The sequence below is a fragment of the Meles meles genome, chromosome 1, assembly GCF_922984935.1.
Source record: "Meles meles chromosome 1, mMelMel3.1 paternal haplotype, whole genome shotgun sequence".
Classification (NCBI taxonomy): domain Eukaryota; kingdom Metazoa; phylum Chordata; class Mammalia; order Carnivora; family Mustelidae; genus Meles; species Meles meles.
Genome location: NC_060066.1, coordinates 782,044 through 798,399, shown reverse-complemented (window position 1 = coordinate 798,399; position 16,356 = coordinate 782,044). Strand labels below are relative to the sequence as shown.

The 16,356-nt window shown below is 64.1% G+C and overlaps 1 protein-coding gene across 6 annotated transcripts in view; it reads right to left on the bottom strand.

Moving 5' to 3' along the window:
• Positions 1–8,969, bottom strand: part of LOC123940631 (plectin) — a 53,889-nt gene extending 44,920 nt beyond the window's left edge. For 4 of the 6 annotated variants that reach the window (XM_046003651.1, XM_046003656.1, XM_046003662.1 and 1 more), the window contains exons 1-2: positions 8,690–8,815; positions 7,518–7,713 (exon numbers count right to left, since the gene is read on the bottom strand). In XM_046003651.1, the coding sequence (XP_045859607.1) occupies positions 7,518–7,707 (190 nt within the window). In that variant the 5' untranslated portion in view covers positions 7,708–7,713; positions 8,690–8,815. Of the gene's footprint in view, positions 1–5,979; positions 6,120–7,517; positions 7,714–8,689; positions 8,816–8,879 lie in introns of those variants that run through there. The other 2 variants (XM_046003654.1, XM_046003679.1) reach the window with 2 other exon arrangements.
• Positions 8,970–16,356: the final 7,387 nt, after the last annotated feature.

Below are 16,356 nucleotides of genomic sequence, written 5' to 3'. Positions count from 1 at the left end.
TTTGGTGGGAAAGGAGATGCGGAAAATCCTCTTGGTCACCCAGTAATGCACGTCCAAACCCTGAGCACGACAGCCCCGGTCTCCCACACACCCCGGCCCAAAACAAATTCCAGATAAAGACGAAAATGTTAGAAAACAAACACAGCAGAACTGGAAGACGCGCTCGGCAAACGCTTCTTACAAAAGAAGAGCGTCCCGAGAGGACATGAAACTCAGGGGCCATAAAATAAAAGAGGAAAGTTTTCGAGTTGATACGGAGGAAGACAGAGACAGGATGAAATGACAGGCGACCCCAACGGCCGTGCGGTGTGAGAAGTCAGGACAGCAACTGGGAACACGGGGCCTTTTAAGAGGCTCAGAAGCTATTTCCGAGATCCCAATGCTGGTCACAAGGAAACTGTGAAGTTTAAGGAAGCGACGTGTGTATAATTTGCATGCTTTTCCATACAAATGTTATATTTCAATAGATCGCTGACTTACCAAAGGTAACAAACCAGGAGAAAAGTTTGAAACAAATATAACAAATAAGGAAGTTAATATTCATGATACGTAAAGAGCTCTTTTCTTAAAGGGCTTTTTAAAAAGATGTATTTATTTATTTTAGACAGAGGGAGTGAGCGAGCAGGGAGAGGGCAGAGGGAGAAGCAGAGAAGCAGGCTCCCCACCGAGAGCAGAGCCGGACCCGGGGCTCAATCCCAGGACCCTGAGATCATGACCTGAGCCAAAACCAAGCGCCCAGGAGACAGAGGCTTAACCGACTATGCCTCCCAGGCACTTCTGTAAAGAGCACTTATAATTCAAAGAGAAACACGTCTTACAGAAAAATTAACAATGCTTTTTTCCTTTCAAACGTGATCCCTACCTGCCTCTCTCCTAGATCTGCACACGGGTTTTGAGCAGGCAACTCATAAAAGAAGAAAAGTGAAATTAGCCGAGAACTACAAAACGATGCTTTCGTTCACTGATCAAAGAATGCGAATGAACACAGTTTGGATGTCCTCATCCATCCGTTGGCAAAGATCTGGAGAACGTGTGTGTCTTGTATCTGCTGCGCTCACCTATTCCAGAGCACAGCCTAGAAATACAACCGGTTTTAACGACAAGCCCAAACGTCCATGTAAAGGGACGAGGGAAATAAACGGTGGTGCTTCCGTGTAATGGGGTATTCAGGGCCCATGAAAGAGCATCAGGGAAAAAAAGAAAAAAGAAAAAGCACGAGGGGAACCAAGCACATTCCTTCGGAAAAGAACAATCATTCCGACAAATGCCGTTGGGACAACTGACATCCGTGTTTGAGCGCGAAGCTGGACCCTTAACTCTTACACCAAAATCCACTCAAAACAGATCAAAAAGGGGCGCCTGAGGGGCTCAGTGGGTTGAGCCTCTGTCTTCAGTTCAGGTCATGATCTCAGGGTCCTGGGATCGAGTCCCGCATCAGGTTCTCTGCTTGGCGAGGAGCCTGCTTCCTCCTCTCTCTCTGCCTGCCTCTCTGCCAACCTGTGATCTTTCTCTGTCAAATAAATAAATAAATAAATAAATAAATCTAAACAAACAAAAAACCAGGTCAAAGACCTAAATGTAAGGCCTAAACTATAAAACTCCTGGAAGCAACCGTAGGCATCAATCTTCATGACTTTGGAGGAAACAATAGTTTTTTAGATATGATGCCAAAAGCACAAGCAAAAAAAAAAAAAAAAATAGATCAACTAGACTCATTACAATTAACAACTTTTCGCTTCAAAGGACACCATGAGGAAGGTACAAGGACAACCCACAGAATCGGAAACTTTTTGCAAATCCTGTATCTGGTAAGGGACATGTATCTATAATACATAAAGAACACCTACAACTCAACAATAAAAACATAAAGACCCAACTTAAAAACAGACAAAGGATCTGGATAGATGCTTCTCAAAAGATGGTACGCAAATGATCAATAAGCTCTCGAGGTCGTCAGCCATCAGGAAACAGAAAGCGAAGTCACAATGAGATCCTCCCTCTGCCCACCAGGACTGAATGTCTGTACTCAGAGAGGCAGGTAAGCCTAAGTGAGGATGTGGAGAAACAGGAAGGCTCGCACAACATCGTGAGGAATGCGGGACTGGGCAGCTGCTGCGGAAAACAGCCTGGCAGCTCTTCCAACAGTTAAACATAGAGTTCCCACGTGACGCAGCAATCACACTCCCTGGTGTCCACCCAGGAGACATGAGGACACTGGTCCTCACAAACACCCGCACACAGATGTCCACGGTGGTGTTATTCGTAACGGCCAAAAGAAGGCCCGGATGTCCACGAACTGACGCACAGAGAACAAAGCATGTGCATCCGTGCCGTGGGCTATGATTCCGCCATAGGAGGAACGACGTCCTTCACACACTCCCACACAGATGAACCTTGGAAACATCACGCTAAATAAAAGAGGCCAGACACAAGATGGTTTGATTCCACTGATACGAAACGTCCAGAACAGGCAAATCCTTAGAGACGGAAGGTAGACCAGGGTTTGCCAGGGGCGGGGGGATGTCATGTTCTGGAATTAACTGTGCTGATGGTTTCACGAGTCTATTAACATGCTGAAAACCACTGCTCTCCCCACCCCCACATACATGGGTGAGTGCGCGCGCGCATGCACACAAACACACACACACTGTGGTCCCCCCAGCCAGTGAGACTGGGGGCCAGAGGTGTGACCATAACTGTTTTCCTTTATGTAGTTCCATAGTGTGGTCATTGTTCATCTCATTCTCTTCGATCACACTGTACTGGGGACAGAAGACCACAGCCCTAGAGTCCTCTCCAAAGAGCCTGACTAACTGCCAGCCCCGCCCCTGCAGCTGAGCCCTGGTCACCAAAGATGACGCCCTGTGCTGACCGCCCGCTCCCCCCGCGAGCACCCTGCAGATGCCGTGAGGGCCTGGGGCAGCGCGGGGGACACAGACGACCCAGCGCAGAGTCCAGGCCCTGGGAAAAGTGGGACAGGGGAGGAGGGTTCCAGGCCTGATGCCAGCCCTGCCAGGGAGCGGGGAAGCCCCTCCAGCTGAGTCTCGAGGAAAGCACAAGATACATGCTGGGCCCTGCCCGGCAGACATGTAGACAGCTCCCCCCACCCCGGGGCCTCCCTGGACCAACCATCTCCCCAGGCTGATGCAGGCTCCCTACCCCAAACACCCTGCCTGGAAGCCCTGCCCCCCACCAACCCCACCCGGACCCCAAAGCGACTTCATCAGAACCCCGAGGCACTGCTTTCAGACCCACACGGACTCGGGGGCCACCCTGCTCCCGGCCCCATGGGACAACCTTGAAGGCTCCACCCCGGCCGCCCGGGCCCTCCTGGCGAGCCCCAGTTCTCCCTGATCCCACAGACAGGCCCGTGGCCCTGTGCACACAGCACGGCGGGGGACTTGGGCTGCCCCTCTGCCGACCCCTGCCCCACTCACCTGGCCCACCTGGGTTCTCCCTCACCCAAACCCTCTCTGCCCTCCCACAGCCAGCTCGGAGTCGCTCTAGGCCCGGCTCCGGGGAACCGGGACTCGGGAGAGCCCTTGCAGCCCCTCTCCCACGGGGCACCCGGAGCCGTCTCTCCCGCCACAGGCGCAGTGGCTCCAGCCCCACAGGAATGTGCCCCGGAGAGAAGGCAGGGGGGATGGGCAGGGGTGAGGGCTCAGGCTGACGGGAAACTGAGAATGTGCTGGGAGGAGCAGTGACCGTGAAGGGAGGACTGGGGATTTCCAGGGGGAGAGCCCGGGAATGAATGACGTGTCCGGGGTGGGGTCTGGGGCACTGTGGGGGGAGGGGATCATGGGCAGGGACTGAGCTGCTGGACTTTGGAAGGGCCACCCGGGAAGAAGCGTCTCACTTGTGGCGCTGGAGGGTGAGAGCTTGGGCTAGGAACCGGGAGGCAGAAGCCAGAGCCCTTGGTGGGCCCAGGGAGGGACCAGCCATGCTCGGGCATGGCTGAGGGGCCAACCCCAGGCAGAGCTGACAAGTGCCGTACTGGGACCCAAGAGAGGGGGCTCGGCCCCCCGATCTGCGCTCTGGCCGGCATCAGGGGACACCCCTTCCCTCCCTCCCTGACTGGGAGCCCTCCACCTCCAGGGACAGGGAGGACCAGGGCTTTGGTCCTCTGATAGGTCCAAGGCATGCACAGTGGTCAGGCCTATCCCCCAGCCACCTATGGTCTCCTCTAGGCTCCTCCTGGCCTTGGCAGTGGCCCTGGGCTGGCCACAGGCACCAACAGAGCCTCTTACTCAAAGGAGCTAAGGAGTCCCGGGGGTGCCTGGTATGACCCAGAAGCCCTCCGATGCCCAGGCCCTGCGGGAAGCCCCCAGCACTCACTCTCCTCCTAAGCCATGGCCGGTGCCAGCTGCTACCCGACCAGAGAGCTGGGCCATGGCCCCGGCGAGTCCACGCTGTGCACCCTCGGGCAAGAAGCAGGCACGAGTCGCCACTGCCCTCGTGTCAGCCTCCAGCCACCACGCCCAGGAGGTGGACATGGGCCAAGACAGCCCAGTGTGTCCAACACCAAGCCTGGCGTCCAGGGAGGCTGGGTTGGGGAGGACGGGCACCGAGACAGGAAAACCCCCAGGGACCTGTCAGATCTCACTCCTGGGAGGCAGGCCTCCAACCCAGGGAGTAGAGGGAACACGGCTATTCTGGTCAGATGCTTCACCTGGATGCCCCGGACAGGACCTGGACCAACCCGACCACACCAAGGAAGATTCTGGAACAAACCACTATGTATTCTGTGTATTTTGCGTAGGTGTCCCTACTTCAAACAGAGTGACCACTTCATAAACAGTTCTGTCCTGGGGTGTGCCAAGAGAGCTGTGGCCCACGTGGGCAGCTGCTTCCTTGCCCAGGACCCACGCAGATGAACCCTCCAAGGCCCGGCCAGCTCTGGGAGCTAAGAGCAGCAGGCCGGCCCTCTCTGGACCTAGACTCCCTCCCTCAAGAGCCCATCACCCCAGGAGCATCTCTGTGAGAACCAGGCCAACGGGGTGGCCACAGCACGGGCAGGAGACCACACAGCACAGCCGGAGATCAAGCAGAAGCTCTTGGGGGGGCGGGGGCTGGCAGGGACGAGCCCTAGGCGCTCTGCAACCTCTCCCTGCCTGGGGGAGGTCAGTGGGCAGAGAGCAAGGTGAGGCCCTAGCAGGAGCTCTCCCTGAGCTGCCCTTGGGGGCTGAGCCAGCCATGCGGAGCTGGAAACAGCTCTGGTCAGTTCTGCCCAGGGCCCCCGCCTCGACCCTCTGCAGCAGCTCACTCACCCGGCCCTGAGCCTGTGTGGGCCAGGAGCCAGAGCTGTGCCCGCAGCTGACGGCACGGAGGGCCTGGGCAGGTCCGAGGCCCCAGGGGGCCCCTGCAGCAGGCCAGAGGGTCTGTCAAAGCCAGAGAATCAGTTCTTCTGAATAGGAAGGGAAGGTTGCCCTGCCTTCCCCAGCCCACAGCTGCCTACCCGGGGGTCAGAGAAGGGGAGTGAGGAGGTCCCTGCCAAGGGAGGGTGGCAGCCTAGGTGAGGGCCCATTTGGGGATGTGAGGAGAGGCCACAAGTATGCGACCCACTGCCAGGTGTGGCCACAGTGTGCCCCACCCCACGGGGGGGGGGGGAGGCACCCTGCTGAGGGGGGGGGGCTCAGCCTTGACCCACGTGTCTGCTGGGCACCAGCTGGGGACACTGGTCCCTGGCCCCGCGAGCCTCCGCCCACGGCGCGGCCCACCCCACCACCCTGGCCGCAGGATGCCCTATTAAGGGCATGACCGCCGGGGCTCCGCCGGGCGCTCCAGCATCTCCCGGGGGCGCCGCAGCCGCGGGGGTCGAGCGTGTCCGGCGAGGCGGCGGGCTGGGCTGTGCCCGGGGCCGCGATCGGAGCGGCCACGGCGGACAGGCGGTCAGAGGCCGGGCCGTCAGGCTGGAGGACCCGCAGGGCCCGGCCGGACGGCAGGTCGCCCGCACGGTGCGCGGGACCGGCGGCGCCGTACCTTTGTACTTCTCCCGCACCTCCTCGTAGGCCTGGATGAAGTCCAGCTCGTCGGGCGGCGCGCCCGGGGGCGGCGGGGCGGCCATGCCTGGGCGCGGGGCGCGGCGGCGCGGAGCGGCCTCCAGACCCGGCGGCCACCGGTCCCGCGGCCGCGCGCCGCTTAAAGGGGCGGCCCCGCCCCGCCCCCCGCACCCAGGATGCCCCACGGGCGGGGCGGGGCCGGGCGAGGGGCCAGGGGGCCGGGGCCGCGCGGGGCGGGCTGGGCAGGCTCCGGGCTGCCGCACCCCTCCCGCCCGCCCCGACGTCCCCGGCGACCTCACCTGGCCGCCCCCGGGCGCGCCCGTCCCTCCTCCCCTCGCCGCTCCCGAGACGCCTCCCGCCGCTGGAGACCAGAGCTGGTGGCTTCGATATAAAAAGAGCCTCAAAGCACAAAAAATTTTAGTCTAAAAGGACTAAAATAGGCGCAGCCAAAAGAAAAAGGATTTGGTAAAACTAAAAGACAGATTCTTTCCCACCCACGAAATGCGCAAAATCCCCCGTGTCCCAGCGCGGGAGAGGAACGTCCTCCTTTGCGGGGCGGCCCACGCCCCGACGGCAGCCTCGCCCGGGGAGGGCAGCGGCCACCTCCCCACGGCGGGGGCGGACGCCGAAGACGGAGTGAGGTGCGGAAGGACACTCGTGATCCGCTTTCACGTGGGTAAAAATCCTCCTTCAAAACCCATATGTGACGCCCCCACACCCTCACGGCGTCCCGCGCCTCCGCGCTGCTGCCGGGCCTCCCAGCCACGGAGCCCCTCGCCGCTCAGCTGCTGGCCTTGCAGGCCTCTGGCCGCCTGCCTCAGTGTCGCCCCGGCCTCCTGCAGGGCCAGGCCTGCCCTCCGCGTGCCTCGCCCTCACTCTGTCCTGGGGGGAATGGGGTCAGCCGTCCGCAGCCTGCGCCAGCGAACCCTCAGCCGGCCCTTCGCCCTCCCGCCACAGCCCGCCTGATGGCCTCCAGCCCTGGGTCACCCGCTTCCCAGGGGCAGGGGCCGTCCCCAGCTGCCCCGCCCTACACCGGCAGAGGCCTCCGGCCGGGCCCCTCCCGTCCTCCACTGCAGGGCAGCGGCTGGAGGCCACGGCGGGCCCCTGGCCCACGGAGGCCCCGCAGCTCTAGCCGACCGGGGCCCCCTCCTCTCGGGCTCCTGCGTGCCCCCCGCGCTGCCGGGGGTGGCGGCCGAGAGCAAGGGGCCTGGGAGGTGGCCCTGCCCCAGAAGCCCCAGAAAGTATCATGGCATCTGGGCACTGGCTCCTGGTCATGAGGCCCATGATGGCGCCGCCAGACCGACCCAACCTCGGGCTCGGGCGCGGGCCTCCTGCGGCGGACAGGCGGGGGCCAGCAGGTGGCGCTGTGCGGCCCGCGGTCACCTGCCCCCGAGGAGCGGGCCAGGGACCGGCGCAGCGGGGCTCCCACCCCTGACACCTGCGGGGGCCCCCGGCAGGTGCTCAGTCAGCAAGCGGGCGCCAGTGTCCGAACCGGACCGCCGAGGCCCACGGCGTTACCTGCAATGCGGATGACGGCCCGCTCGGCGGGGTCCAGCACGCTCCCATTGCCCCCGGAGCCCCCTCCGCTTCGCCGGGTCCTCTGTGTCTTCCCCAGGTTCCAGGGCAGTGTGTCCCCAGGGCTGGGCGAGCTGCTGCCTCCGTTGGCATCTTCAGCCACCGGCCGTCCCTCGTGGTCCTCGCCTGACATGGCCTCCTGGAGAGGGAGCAGGAGGGGTCACACTTCTGGGTGTAGGGGTTACTGCACACCAACCGCCACTTCCTTAATCTGGACACTGACCGCACCCTTCGCAACCTGACTAGCCGGACACCGACCCCCGCTCCCCTCCTGGGTCCCACTTCACACGTACGGACCCCTGCCCCGGGACCCAGACCCTGACAACTCTCTGCTCCCAGCCACAACTGGCCTCACTCTCTCCAGCTCACCCTGGGGACACCCACACAAAGACACCCTTCCCCCCAACACTGACCTCACTCCCTTGTCTATCGCCAGGACACTGGCCCCTCCACACTGTCAGCCCCGGGACTCACGCCATCACTCAGAAACCAGCCCCCACTGGCCGCGTCCCAAACCTGCACGTCCCCTGAAAACCTCTGATCAGCAGGCCAGCCGCACCATCAGGGAGCCCTGACCGCACTCCCCGCCCTCACGCCGCCATCAGGGAAGGGTCCCGACCCCATCCGCCCGACACCGGCGCTCTACCTCCGAGCTGTGTCCGCCTCGAGGACTCCCGACCGCCTTTCCCCACCCCCAGCTCCGCGCGGTCCCACCTTGCTCTCCGCAGTGAAGGCCTGTGAGCACCGGGAGCCGCAGCGGCGTGGGCGGAGCTCGGGCCTCCCCTCCTACCCCAGCCCAGAGCCTCACGCGCACCGGCGCTGCCGGGGCACACGCACACCCACGCGTGACCGCTCTTCAGCTCCGGGTCCCCAAGAGCGCTGGCGTGAGGGAGGTGAATGGGGCTGTGTCCCCGCAGGGCCGTGTGGAGGGGGGGCACAATGTGGACTCTGTGCCTCCGCCCTGGGGCTAAGCGCCGGCGAGGAGACAGCGGGCACCAGATCTGGGGGCCACCCCGCCCGCCTACCCCCTCCCTCCCGGTTCCTCCACCCGCACCTCTGCTCCAGTCCCCCCCGCCCGGCACGCCGCTGTCACCGCGCCTCCCCAGCAGCCTTTCCTGCCCACACTCCGGGCACCGCCCGTCCAGTTCCGCAGTGCTGGGCGCGCAGAGGTGGTGTCCTCCGCAGGGAGGATGGGCCGCGACGCGGCCCCTAGTTCCGGGACGCCTGAGGCCGCAGCGCCCCCAACCCCGCCCCGCAGCTCCCGCGCGCCGCGCGCCTCTCCATCCCCGGCCGGGTCCTACGTGCCTGGTGGCTCAGCTCGGCTAGGCTCGGTCGCCGCCGCGGGACTGCTGGGCGGGGAGAGCCGCGGAGGCTGCGCAGGCGGGGCGAGCCCGGAGCCCCGCCCCGGCCCCAACCGAACGCCGCCCGTGCGGTCCCCGCGCCCGGGCGCGCGCGGGGCCCGCGCCTCCCCGAGGCGACTGGCCAGAGCGCGCGTTCCGCTCTGCGGGCAGCGCCGGACTGGTGCGCGCCGCTCTGGCCGGGCGCAGGCCTCCCCGCGCGCAGAGGGCGGGCCGGTCGGCAAGGAGACGTTGTTGGGGAGCGTGCGTGTCACTAAGGCGACGTGGGGTCGCAGGGGTGCGCGCTGGGTCCGGCCTCCGCCCGCGGCCCAGGGCTACCCCGCAGGAGCCACGGACTCTGCTCGCCGGCCCTCGCCCCTAGCCACGCCGGGGTTCCCCATCTCCCTAGCAGAGGTGGGACCCAGAGGTCCCGTGGGCCCCGCCGCCTGGTTTCCCGTAGACGTTTATTCAGGAAACAGTGGCTCTCGGGCGGGGTTTGGCCCAGGCGGGCGGGGTCGAGCGGGCCCACCCTCCCCCCCGGGCTCTGCTGACCCCTGGTGGCTGGACCGGCTCCGGCGGGTACCGGCCCCCAAGCGGGGACAGAGCCTTGGTCCCCCAAGTTCCCACCCTCCTGTCCACTCCCCCCAGCCAGAGGCGGGGCGACCCCAGGGGCAACTCAGGCAGCCCAGGGGGGGCGGGAAGGCTGTGCGCCGCCAGGAGCCCAGGGACTGCAGGGGGCGGGGGGAGGAGGGTCAGGAGGCTGGAAAATGGCCCAGATGCCCCGAGGAGTCCTCTGGGGAGGCCCGGGCTGTGCTTTCAAGTAATGAGGTGGGTCCTGGGTGTCGCGAAAGATAACAAAGATGCTTGCGGCCGGCCGCGGCGCTCCCGGCACAGGAACACGTGGCCAGGGGCCCGCAGGGGGCAGGGGGCGCCCACAGGTTTCCACCACCCGGAACACCGCCTTGTGGCCATCAGCGCTGGGGCCGAGTAGCTGTCCTGCAGGGACAGGAAGGCACGCCCCTGCCCATAGAGTGTGCCTGCAGGGGACAGGCGAGGGTCAAGATGGTCTGGGGTGGCCAGAGCCAGAGACCACCGCCTGGCCTGTCGAAGCCTCCCTAGCTGTGGCCGAAGCCCTGCGCACATGTGTGGGACTGCCGGGCGGATGGGCCATGCCACAGGACCTGCTCCCCTGGGCGCCTCTCAGGGGCCCGTTCCAGGTGCTCCCCAGGATGTGGGACCTGCTGCAGCAGCCCACACACGCTCGCCCCCGGGAAAGCCATCCAGGGCTATGCTCTCTGGAGATACACCCCTGCTCCCCCAACCCACAGGAACCCACAGCAGAGCTGAGCCTGGAAGCCCAGAGCCTTCTCCTGGTGGAGTTCAGGGTCTGGGGAGATGGTCGAGCTCCAGTCGCGCTGCATCCCGCTGCAGAGGTAGGCAGACATTAGCCACGCGGATGGGGCCCCAAGTGGCGCTGGAGGGCTTCTCAGAAGCCTCGCTCCCTCCAGGGAGTCTGGTCCTTGCAGGAGGAGGGCTGCAGGTGGGCAAGCCCGAGCACTCACCAGCCCCGGCACCCACAGCCAGGCTCTGCAGGGCAAAGCTGGGCAACGTGCCCCTACTGCCCACAGGACGTCCCTTGAGATCCCACGAGACGGCCCGGACCCCTCAGCACCGGGAAGACCAGCAGCCAGCCGCGACGGAGCCAACTCAGCGGCTCAAACAGAGCTTCCGAAGACATTCCAACTGATCTTCAGGGGGAGGCAAGAGGGTATCACATCCACGCACCAGGACTGGCTGCTTGGAGAAAGAATCAGTCTGAAAAGACTGGGAATGGGATGCGGGCGTGGAGTCCAGTAGGCAGGCTGGCTGGTGAGGTCAGGAGGTGGAACTGGGGAAGTGCCCCCCAGCTCAGAGCTAAAGGGAGGAGATGGGGACCCATGGGGAAGGTCCCATGGGGAAGGTGGCGCACAGGGGGCCAGCCCCTGCCAGCGAGGGCGCCCTGGAGCCCAGTTTCCCTGACAGGAGCTGGCCTCTGCTGGTGGAAATGATCCATAAAAAGGCCCAGAAGGACAAAGGCGAAAGACACATCCCTGGCGCCTACCTGCTGGGGAAACTCCCAACTATCCAGACACACACGCGCACACACAAACACGCGCACACACACATGCACGCACACCCCTAAGTCATATGCAAGTGGGAAAACGCCACATGTCCACCACCAATCTACCAGGTGCTAAGAGACCATACATGGATTTTTTTTTTTTAGCTTTCCTAAAACAATGTTTTTTAAGTGAAAAGAGAAGAGAAAAGAGAAGGAAAATATAGTTTGATCCTGACCACTAGGCCTGCCTACACTAGTAACAAGGACAAAATAAGGCCTTTAAGATACGCAAGGTCTCACTGTGCTAATGTAACTCATTTTAACTTGTCTCGACTCGGTCTCACACACAGGGCGGCTTTCACTCGAAAAACAAGTTTACACCAATGACAGCTGTGAGTTGCCTCTAATGGTAAAAAGCAGAGTAACTGCTTTCCGGCCAGTCAGGGAGGTTCTCCACTAAAGAGAGCGTCTGTGAAGGCTGGGGACAGGGGCACAGAGGGGAAGCACACAGGGAAAAAAGTGAAAGTTTAAAAAAAAAAAAAAGATGAAGAGAAGAGCCCTACGTCTGCAGAGCCTGACGGGCTCGGTCAGTTGACCCCGTGACCCCTGATCTCAGGGTCATGTGCTCAAGGTTCAAACCCCACACTGGGCCAGGAGCCCACGTGAAGAAGGAGGAGGAGAAGAAGAAGAAGAAAACGAGCCATTAGTCTTTGAACCCTTGCATAATTCTCTTTCATGCAACACAGTTTTAACGACGAGGATTTCGTTTCCTGGTTTCCTCTACGGTTCGTTGGTAAATACTTTCCGTTGTCATCCCGGTGGTCACAGACTAGGAAGTGACACCGTCAACCTTGATGACATAAGAAAAGGCACCCGGCCAAACCGTGTGATGGAAGCGGAGCGGGGAGCCCGGAGAACGGGCGTCTCCGCGTCCCCCACGGAGCAAGTCGAGACCGTCTCTGACGTTGTTCACGAGATACAAGCCGCGAGCGCCGGGCTCAAGGGCCTGGAGCCGGCACGCCCTGCGAGGCGGGTGGGAGCCACGCGCGGCGGCGCCTGTTTCCGCACAGCAGAAGGGACAGCTGCTAAGTCCAAGCGCGGAGGGAAGGACGCTCCTCGCTGGAGCGACCACCTGTGGGAAAACAGCGGTGCTGGGCCGTCTGGGGAAGGGGACACGTTCTGCATCTCTGCCCGGCGGCAGGTCACTTCTGCTGCCCGGCCCGCCCACAGCTCTGCGCATCCAGCGTCCGGAGTGCCTGGCTAGCCCCGGCCACCACAGCAGCCTGGGCTCCGCAAGTCCCCGTCCTCCCGCCCGTCCACCCGGCGAGCACCCAGCCGCCCTCCTCCCTCACCTGACTGGCTCGTCTGCACCCGTCCTCACCTCGCGGTCACTCCCCCGCCAGCTCGGTTCAGCTCCGGCCACTGCCCTCACCCCCCGGCCGCCTCCCAAGGCCCTCTGCAGCCTCTCCTTCCCGCTGCCTGACAGGTGGGGGCTCACTCTTGGAGCCCCCCGCAGTGTTCCCAGCGTTTGAAACACACCCATAGGGCTGGGGCCGCCTGGATGGCTCAGTCGGTGAGGCCTCTGCCTTCGCTCGGGGTCCTGGGATCGAGCCCCACTCCGGGGTCCCTGCTCAGCTGGGAACCCGCCTTTCCTCTGCCTCCGCTGCTCCCCCTACTTGTGCTTGCGCTCTCGGTCACATAAACACATCTCAAGAAAAGTTTAAAAAATGAGACACACCCGTGCTCAGCGTTGCCACAATTAGCGAATAAAAGCAGTGGGGCAGGTCCCGCTGGGGCAGGTGCTGTGGGGGGTCCCCAGAACAGCGCCAGGCCCCTTGTCTGTGGGTGCGTAATCCTCACAGTGGCCACGGGATGGCGCCACCGCCCCGCGCTTCAGACAAGGAGCGCGGGTGCCACCCTCCTCCCTCGCTGGGCTGCCTTCAGCAAAACGGGGACCCCTGCTCCGGCTGTTGGATCCTGGGGTCCCCTGCCCTCTACGCCCTTCTGTCTCCCCCCACCCCCAGAGCAGGGACAGGACTAGGGAGCCCCATGGAGAGCTCGGTGGCCCCCGGCCCCAACGTGACCAGGTAGTCCCCTCTGCCGGTGTCCATGGCAAGCTGCTCGGGCTCCCCGGTGTCACGGTGGGGGGCCAGGCTCAGCCCTGAGCGCCGGCCCTGGGTGTCCTGCCGTAGGACCCAGCCGGCCACTTGGAGGAGAGGAGAGGACAGAGGCCGGTCGGGGCTCTGAGGAGCAGGGTGGGTGGGCCCCATGTCCGTGCGGCTCCCTTCAGCCTGCGCTGCTGGAAGGAGGCAACTCGTGTGCAGGTGCCCAGGTGGGCAGTCCAGGCTCTCCTGGGCCCCCCTGCCACTGCAGAGCATGGGCTCCAGGCACAGCCCCTGCAGCAACCCTCGGGGGGATGCTCCCCACCACACCCGCTGTTGGGCCTAGGACGCCTCAACCCCCTCCAGGCCCAGGGCCTCTGGGACTCAGACTCCTGTGGGGCAGAGTGCGGGTTGGCTCCCAGCATCCCCCCAGCAAGCACGCCTACCCCAATCTTGCGACTCCCCTGCCTCGGAGAGGGGCTGCGGAAGGTGGGCCAGGACCCAGTCTGGCCGGGGACTGTCCAGGGCACAGCAGGGTCTGGCCGTGCTGCTCTGGATGCTGGGGCACAGGCGGTGGGGGGCGTCCGTGCAGCTGCACAGAGGCGGGGCCGGCCTCAGGCTCAGCCAGCACCGTGGAGCCTGCGCTCCTCCCAGGCCCACGGGCCCCGTGGCTGTAGATGGGGTGGACTGGGGCGTCAGGGTGCACAGCCAGCGGAGGGCCCACGGGCTGCTGGAGGGGACCGGCTCCCCCCGCCGCCCAGCACAGCCACCGCCTACCGTCCTCCCGGGACCTCCTTGGTCTGTGCACCTGCGGGTCTTCCCGCCATCCTCACTGTCATCGTGGCCAGCCCAGCAGCGGCCGCGCAGACGCGTGCTGCTGAGCAGATCCTCACCACAGAAGGGGAAGGAGGTGCAGACAGGACCCCGGGCGGTGCGGGGCTTCCCCCGGGCTGCACCTTTAGGGTCCACCTGCGCTCTCGCTACCGACCGCCCCCCTTTTGGTCATCTGCCTCCAGCCTCCCAGATTCGTCCCCACGGCTGCTGCCCACTTCCCTCCTCTCACTGACCCCTCAGCCCTCCCCTGCGGCTCGTCCCCCGGGGACCTGTGGAGCCCTCGGGCTGCACCCCCGGCATCCTGGCCTGAGCCTCCCTCATCTCCTCCCTGGGTCACTGCACTAGCCTCTCGTCTTCATCTCCCTCTGACACGCCCACCCCACCCCACTGTCCATCCTCAACAGAGAGGGCAGAGGGTCCTTGTGAAGTGGCGTCCACAGCTCCAGCATGGGCCGTGGGAAAAGCCAGAATCACTCAGTAAAAGCCAAAGTCCTTTGGGGGCCCTGCCAGGCTTGGCCTGATCAGGCCCCAATCCCCTCTCTGTCCCCACCCTCCCTGCACTCCCCCTGCTCAGCCAGCTCCAGCCTCTTTCCATAGAGTAACAGACACCCCCCCCCCCCCCCCGCCAGCACCCAAGCTCGGGCCTGTCCCTCTGCGGGGATGGGCCTCTCAGAGCCCCTGGTACACCCCCATGGCTCCCCTCACTGCACTCTTCTTGGTAGACTTAACTTGAACCTAAAGTCCGTAAGGATCCGGGCACATGGAGGGCTCAGAGGATTAAATGTCTGCCTTCAGCTCAGGTCATGGTCTCAGGGTCCTGGGATGGAGCCCCGCATCGGGCTCCCTGTTCAGCAGGAAGTCTGCACCTCCCTCTCCCACTCCCCCTGCTTGTGTCCCCTCTCTCCTTGTGTCTCTCTGTCAAATAAATAAATAAAATCGTTTTTTAAGATTTTAAAAAATGTATTTATTTGACAGAGATCACAAGCAGGCAGAGAGGCAGGCAGAGAGAGGAGGAAGCAGATTCCCCGCCGAGCAGAGAGCCCGATGCGGGGCTCCATCCCGGGACCCGGAGACCATGACCTGAGCTGAAGGCAGAGGCTTTCACCCACAGAGCCCCCCAGGCGTCCTAAATAAATAAAATCTTAAAAAAAAAAAAAAAAGTCCCTGAGGACCTTTGATTTGCTTGGGCCCCATCCAAGGCCCCGACCTCCACTTCATAGCTGCCATTTGGACGTGAGCCCGGTGAATTGCGTGGGGTTCTGGTTCTACACCCTGCCTGCCCGGTGTCTTCTCCTGTCCTAGAGCAGATCACCTTCCGCAGGCCGTCTCAGGTGTGTCTCACACCCCACCCGACGGCGGAGGACTGGCCGAGGGCTGGCCTCCGAGCCTGTGCCAGAGCCGGTCCCTCCGCGACCAGGGGGCTAAGTTTTCCGGGACTTTTGTGGATCAGCGGTCACACTGGTGGCCGCTGGGAACCGGCCGTGAGGGGCGAGTCTGTAACGCCAGCAGGAGCCGAGTCAGGGCTCAGGGCTTCCCCAGCTACCGCGGGTCATGCACGGTGGGCCAGCGCGCCGTGGGCCCGGGACGGAGCATTCTCCGAACCACTGCGGGTCTGGCCCCCAGGCACTGCGGCCCAAACCCCCGGCTGCGGCAGTCCGCCGGCCCCAGCTCCCAGCAGGAGCCCCGGGAAGAGGTTGGCTTGACCCGCGCCCCCGCGATGACGCGGGGCTGAGAAGGCCCCCCTCGCCGGCCGCGAGGATGCGGTGAGGGCGGCGGACACAGGTCTAGCCTGGTCGCAGTGGCTGCGGGAGCGGAAGGCCCGCGGGGTTGGAAGAGCCCGCACGCAAGGGCGAGGGAAGAGGGCAAGCGGGGTTTGAAGACCAGCGCAGCCTGGAGTCTCGGCGGCGCGTCCCGGGCTCCGGAAGGCACTTCCAGCTCCCCGAACCCAAGCGGCCAGGCCGGGCCTCGGCCTCCGGGGTCTTCAGCCCCCGCGGCCCAAGCCTGCCCTTCGGCGCACAGTGCGGGACGCCGGGCGCCGGCCTGGGGCTCGGAAAGGGGCCAGCAAGGCGGCCACAGCGGGTAGGACCCGACCACGAGAAGCCCGGGGCTCCGGGTGGAGCACCTGCCCGCAGCCCCGCTTCTCCGCCTCCCCGCGCCCGCCCCAGGCCCCGCCCCGCCGCCCAGGCCCCGCCCCGCCGCCCAGGCCCCGCCCCGACACAAGCCCTCGCGCGTCTCCGCAGCCGCTGGCCCCGCCCCGGCCCCGCCCCCGCCCCGGCCCCGCCCCGTCACAAGGCCCCGCCCCGACACAAGCCCTCGCGCGTCTCCGCAGCCGCTGGCCCCGCCCCGGCCCCGCCCCGGCCCCGCCCCCGCCCCGGCCCCGCCCCGTCACAAGGCCCCGCAGCGTCTCC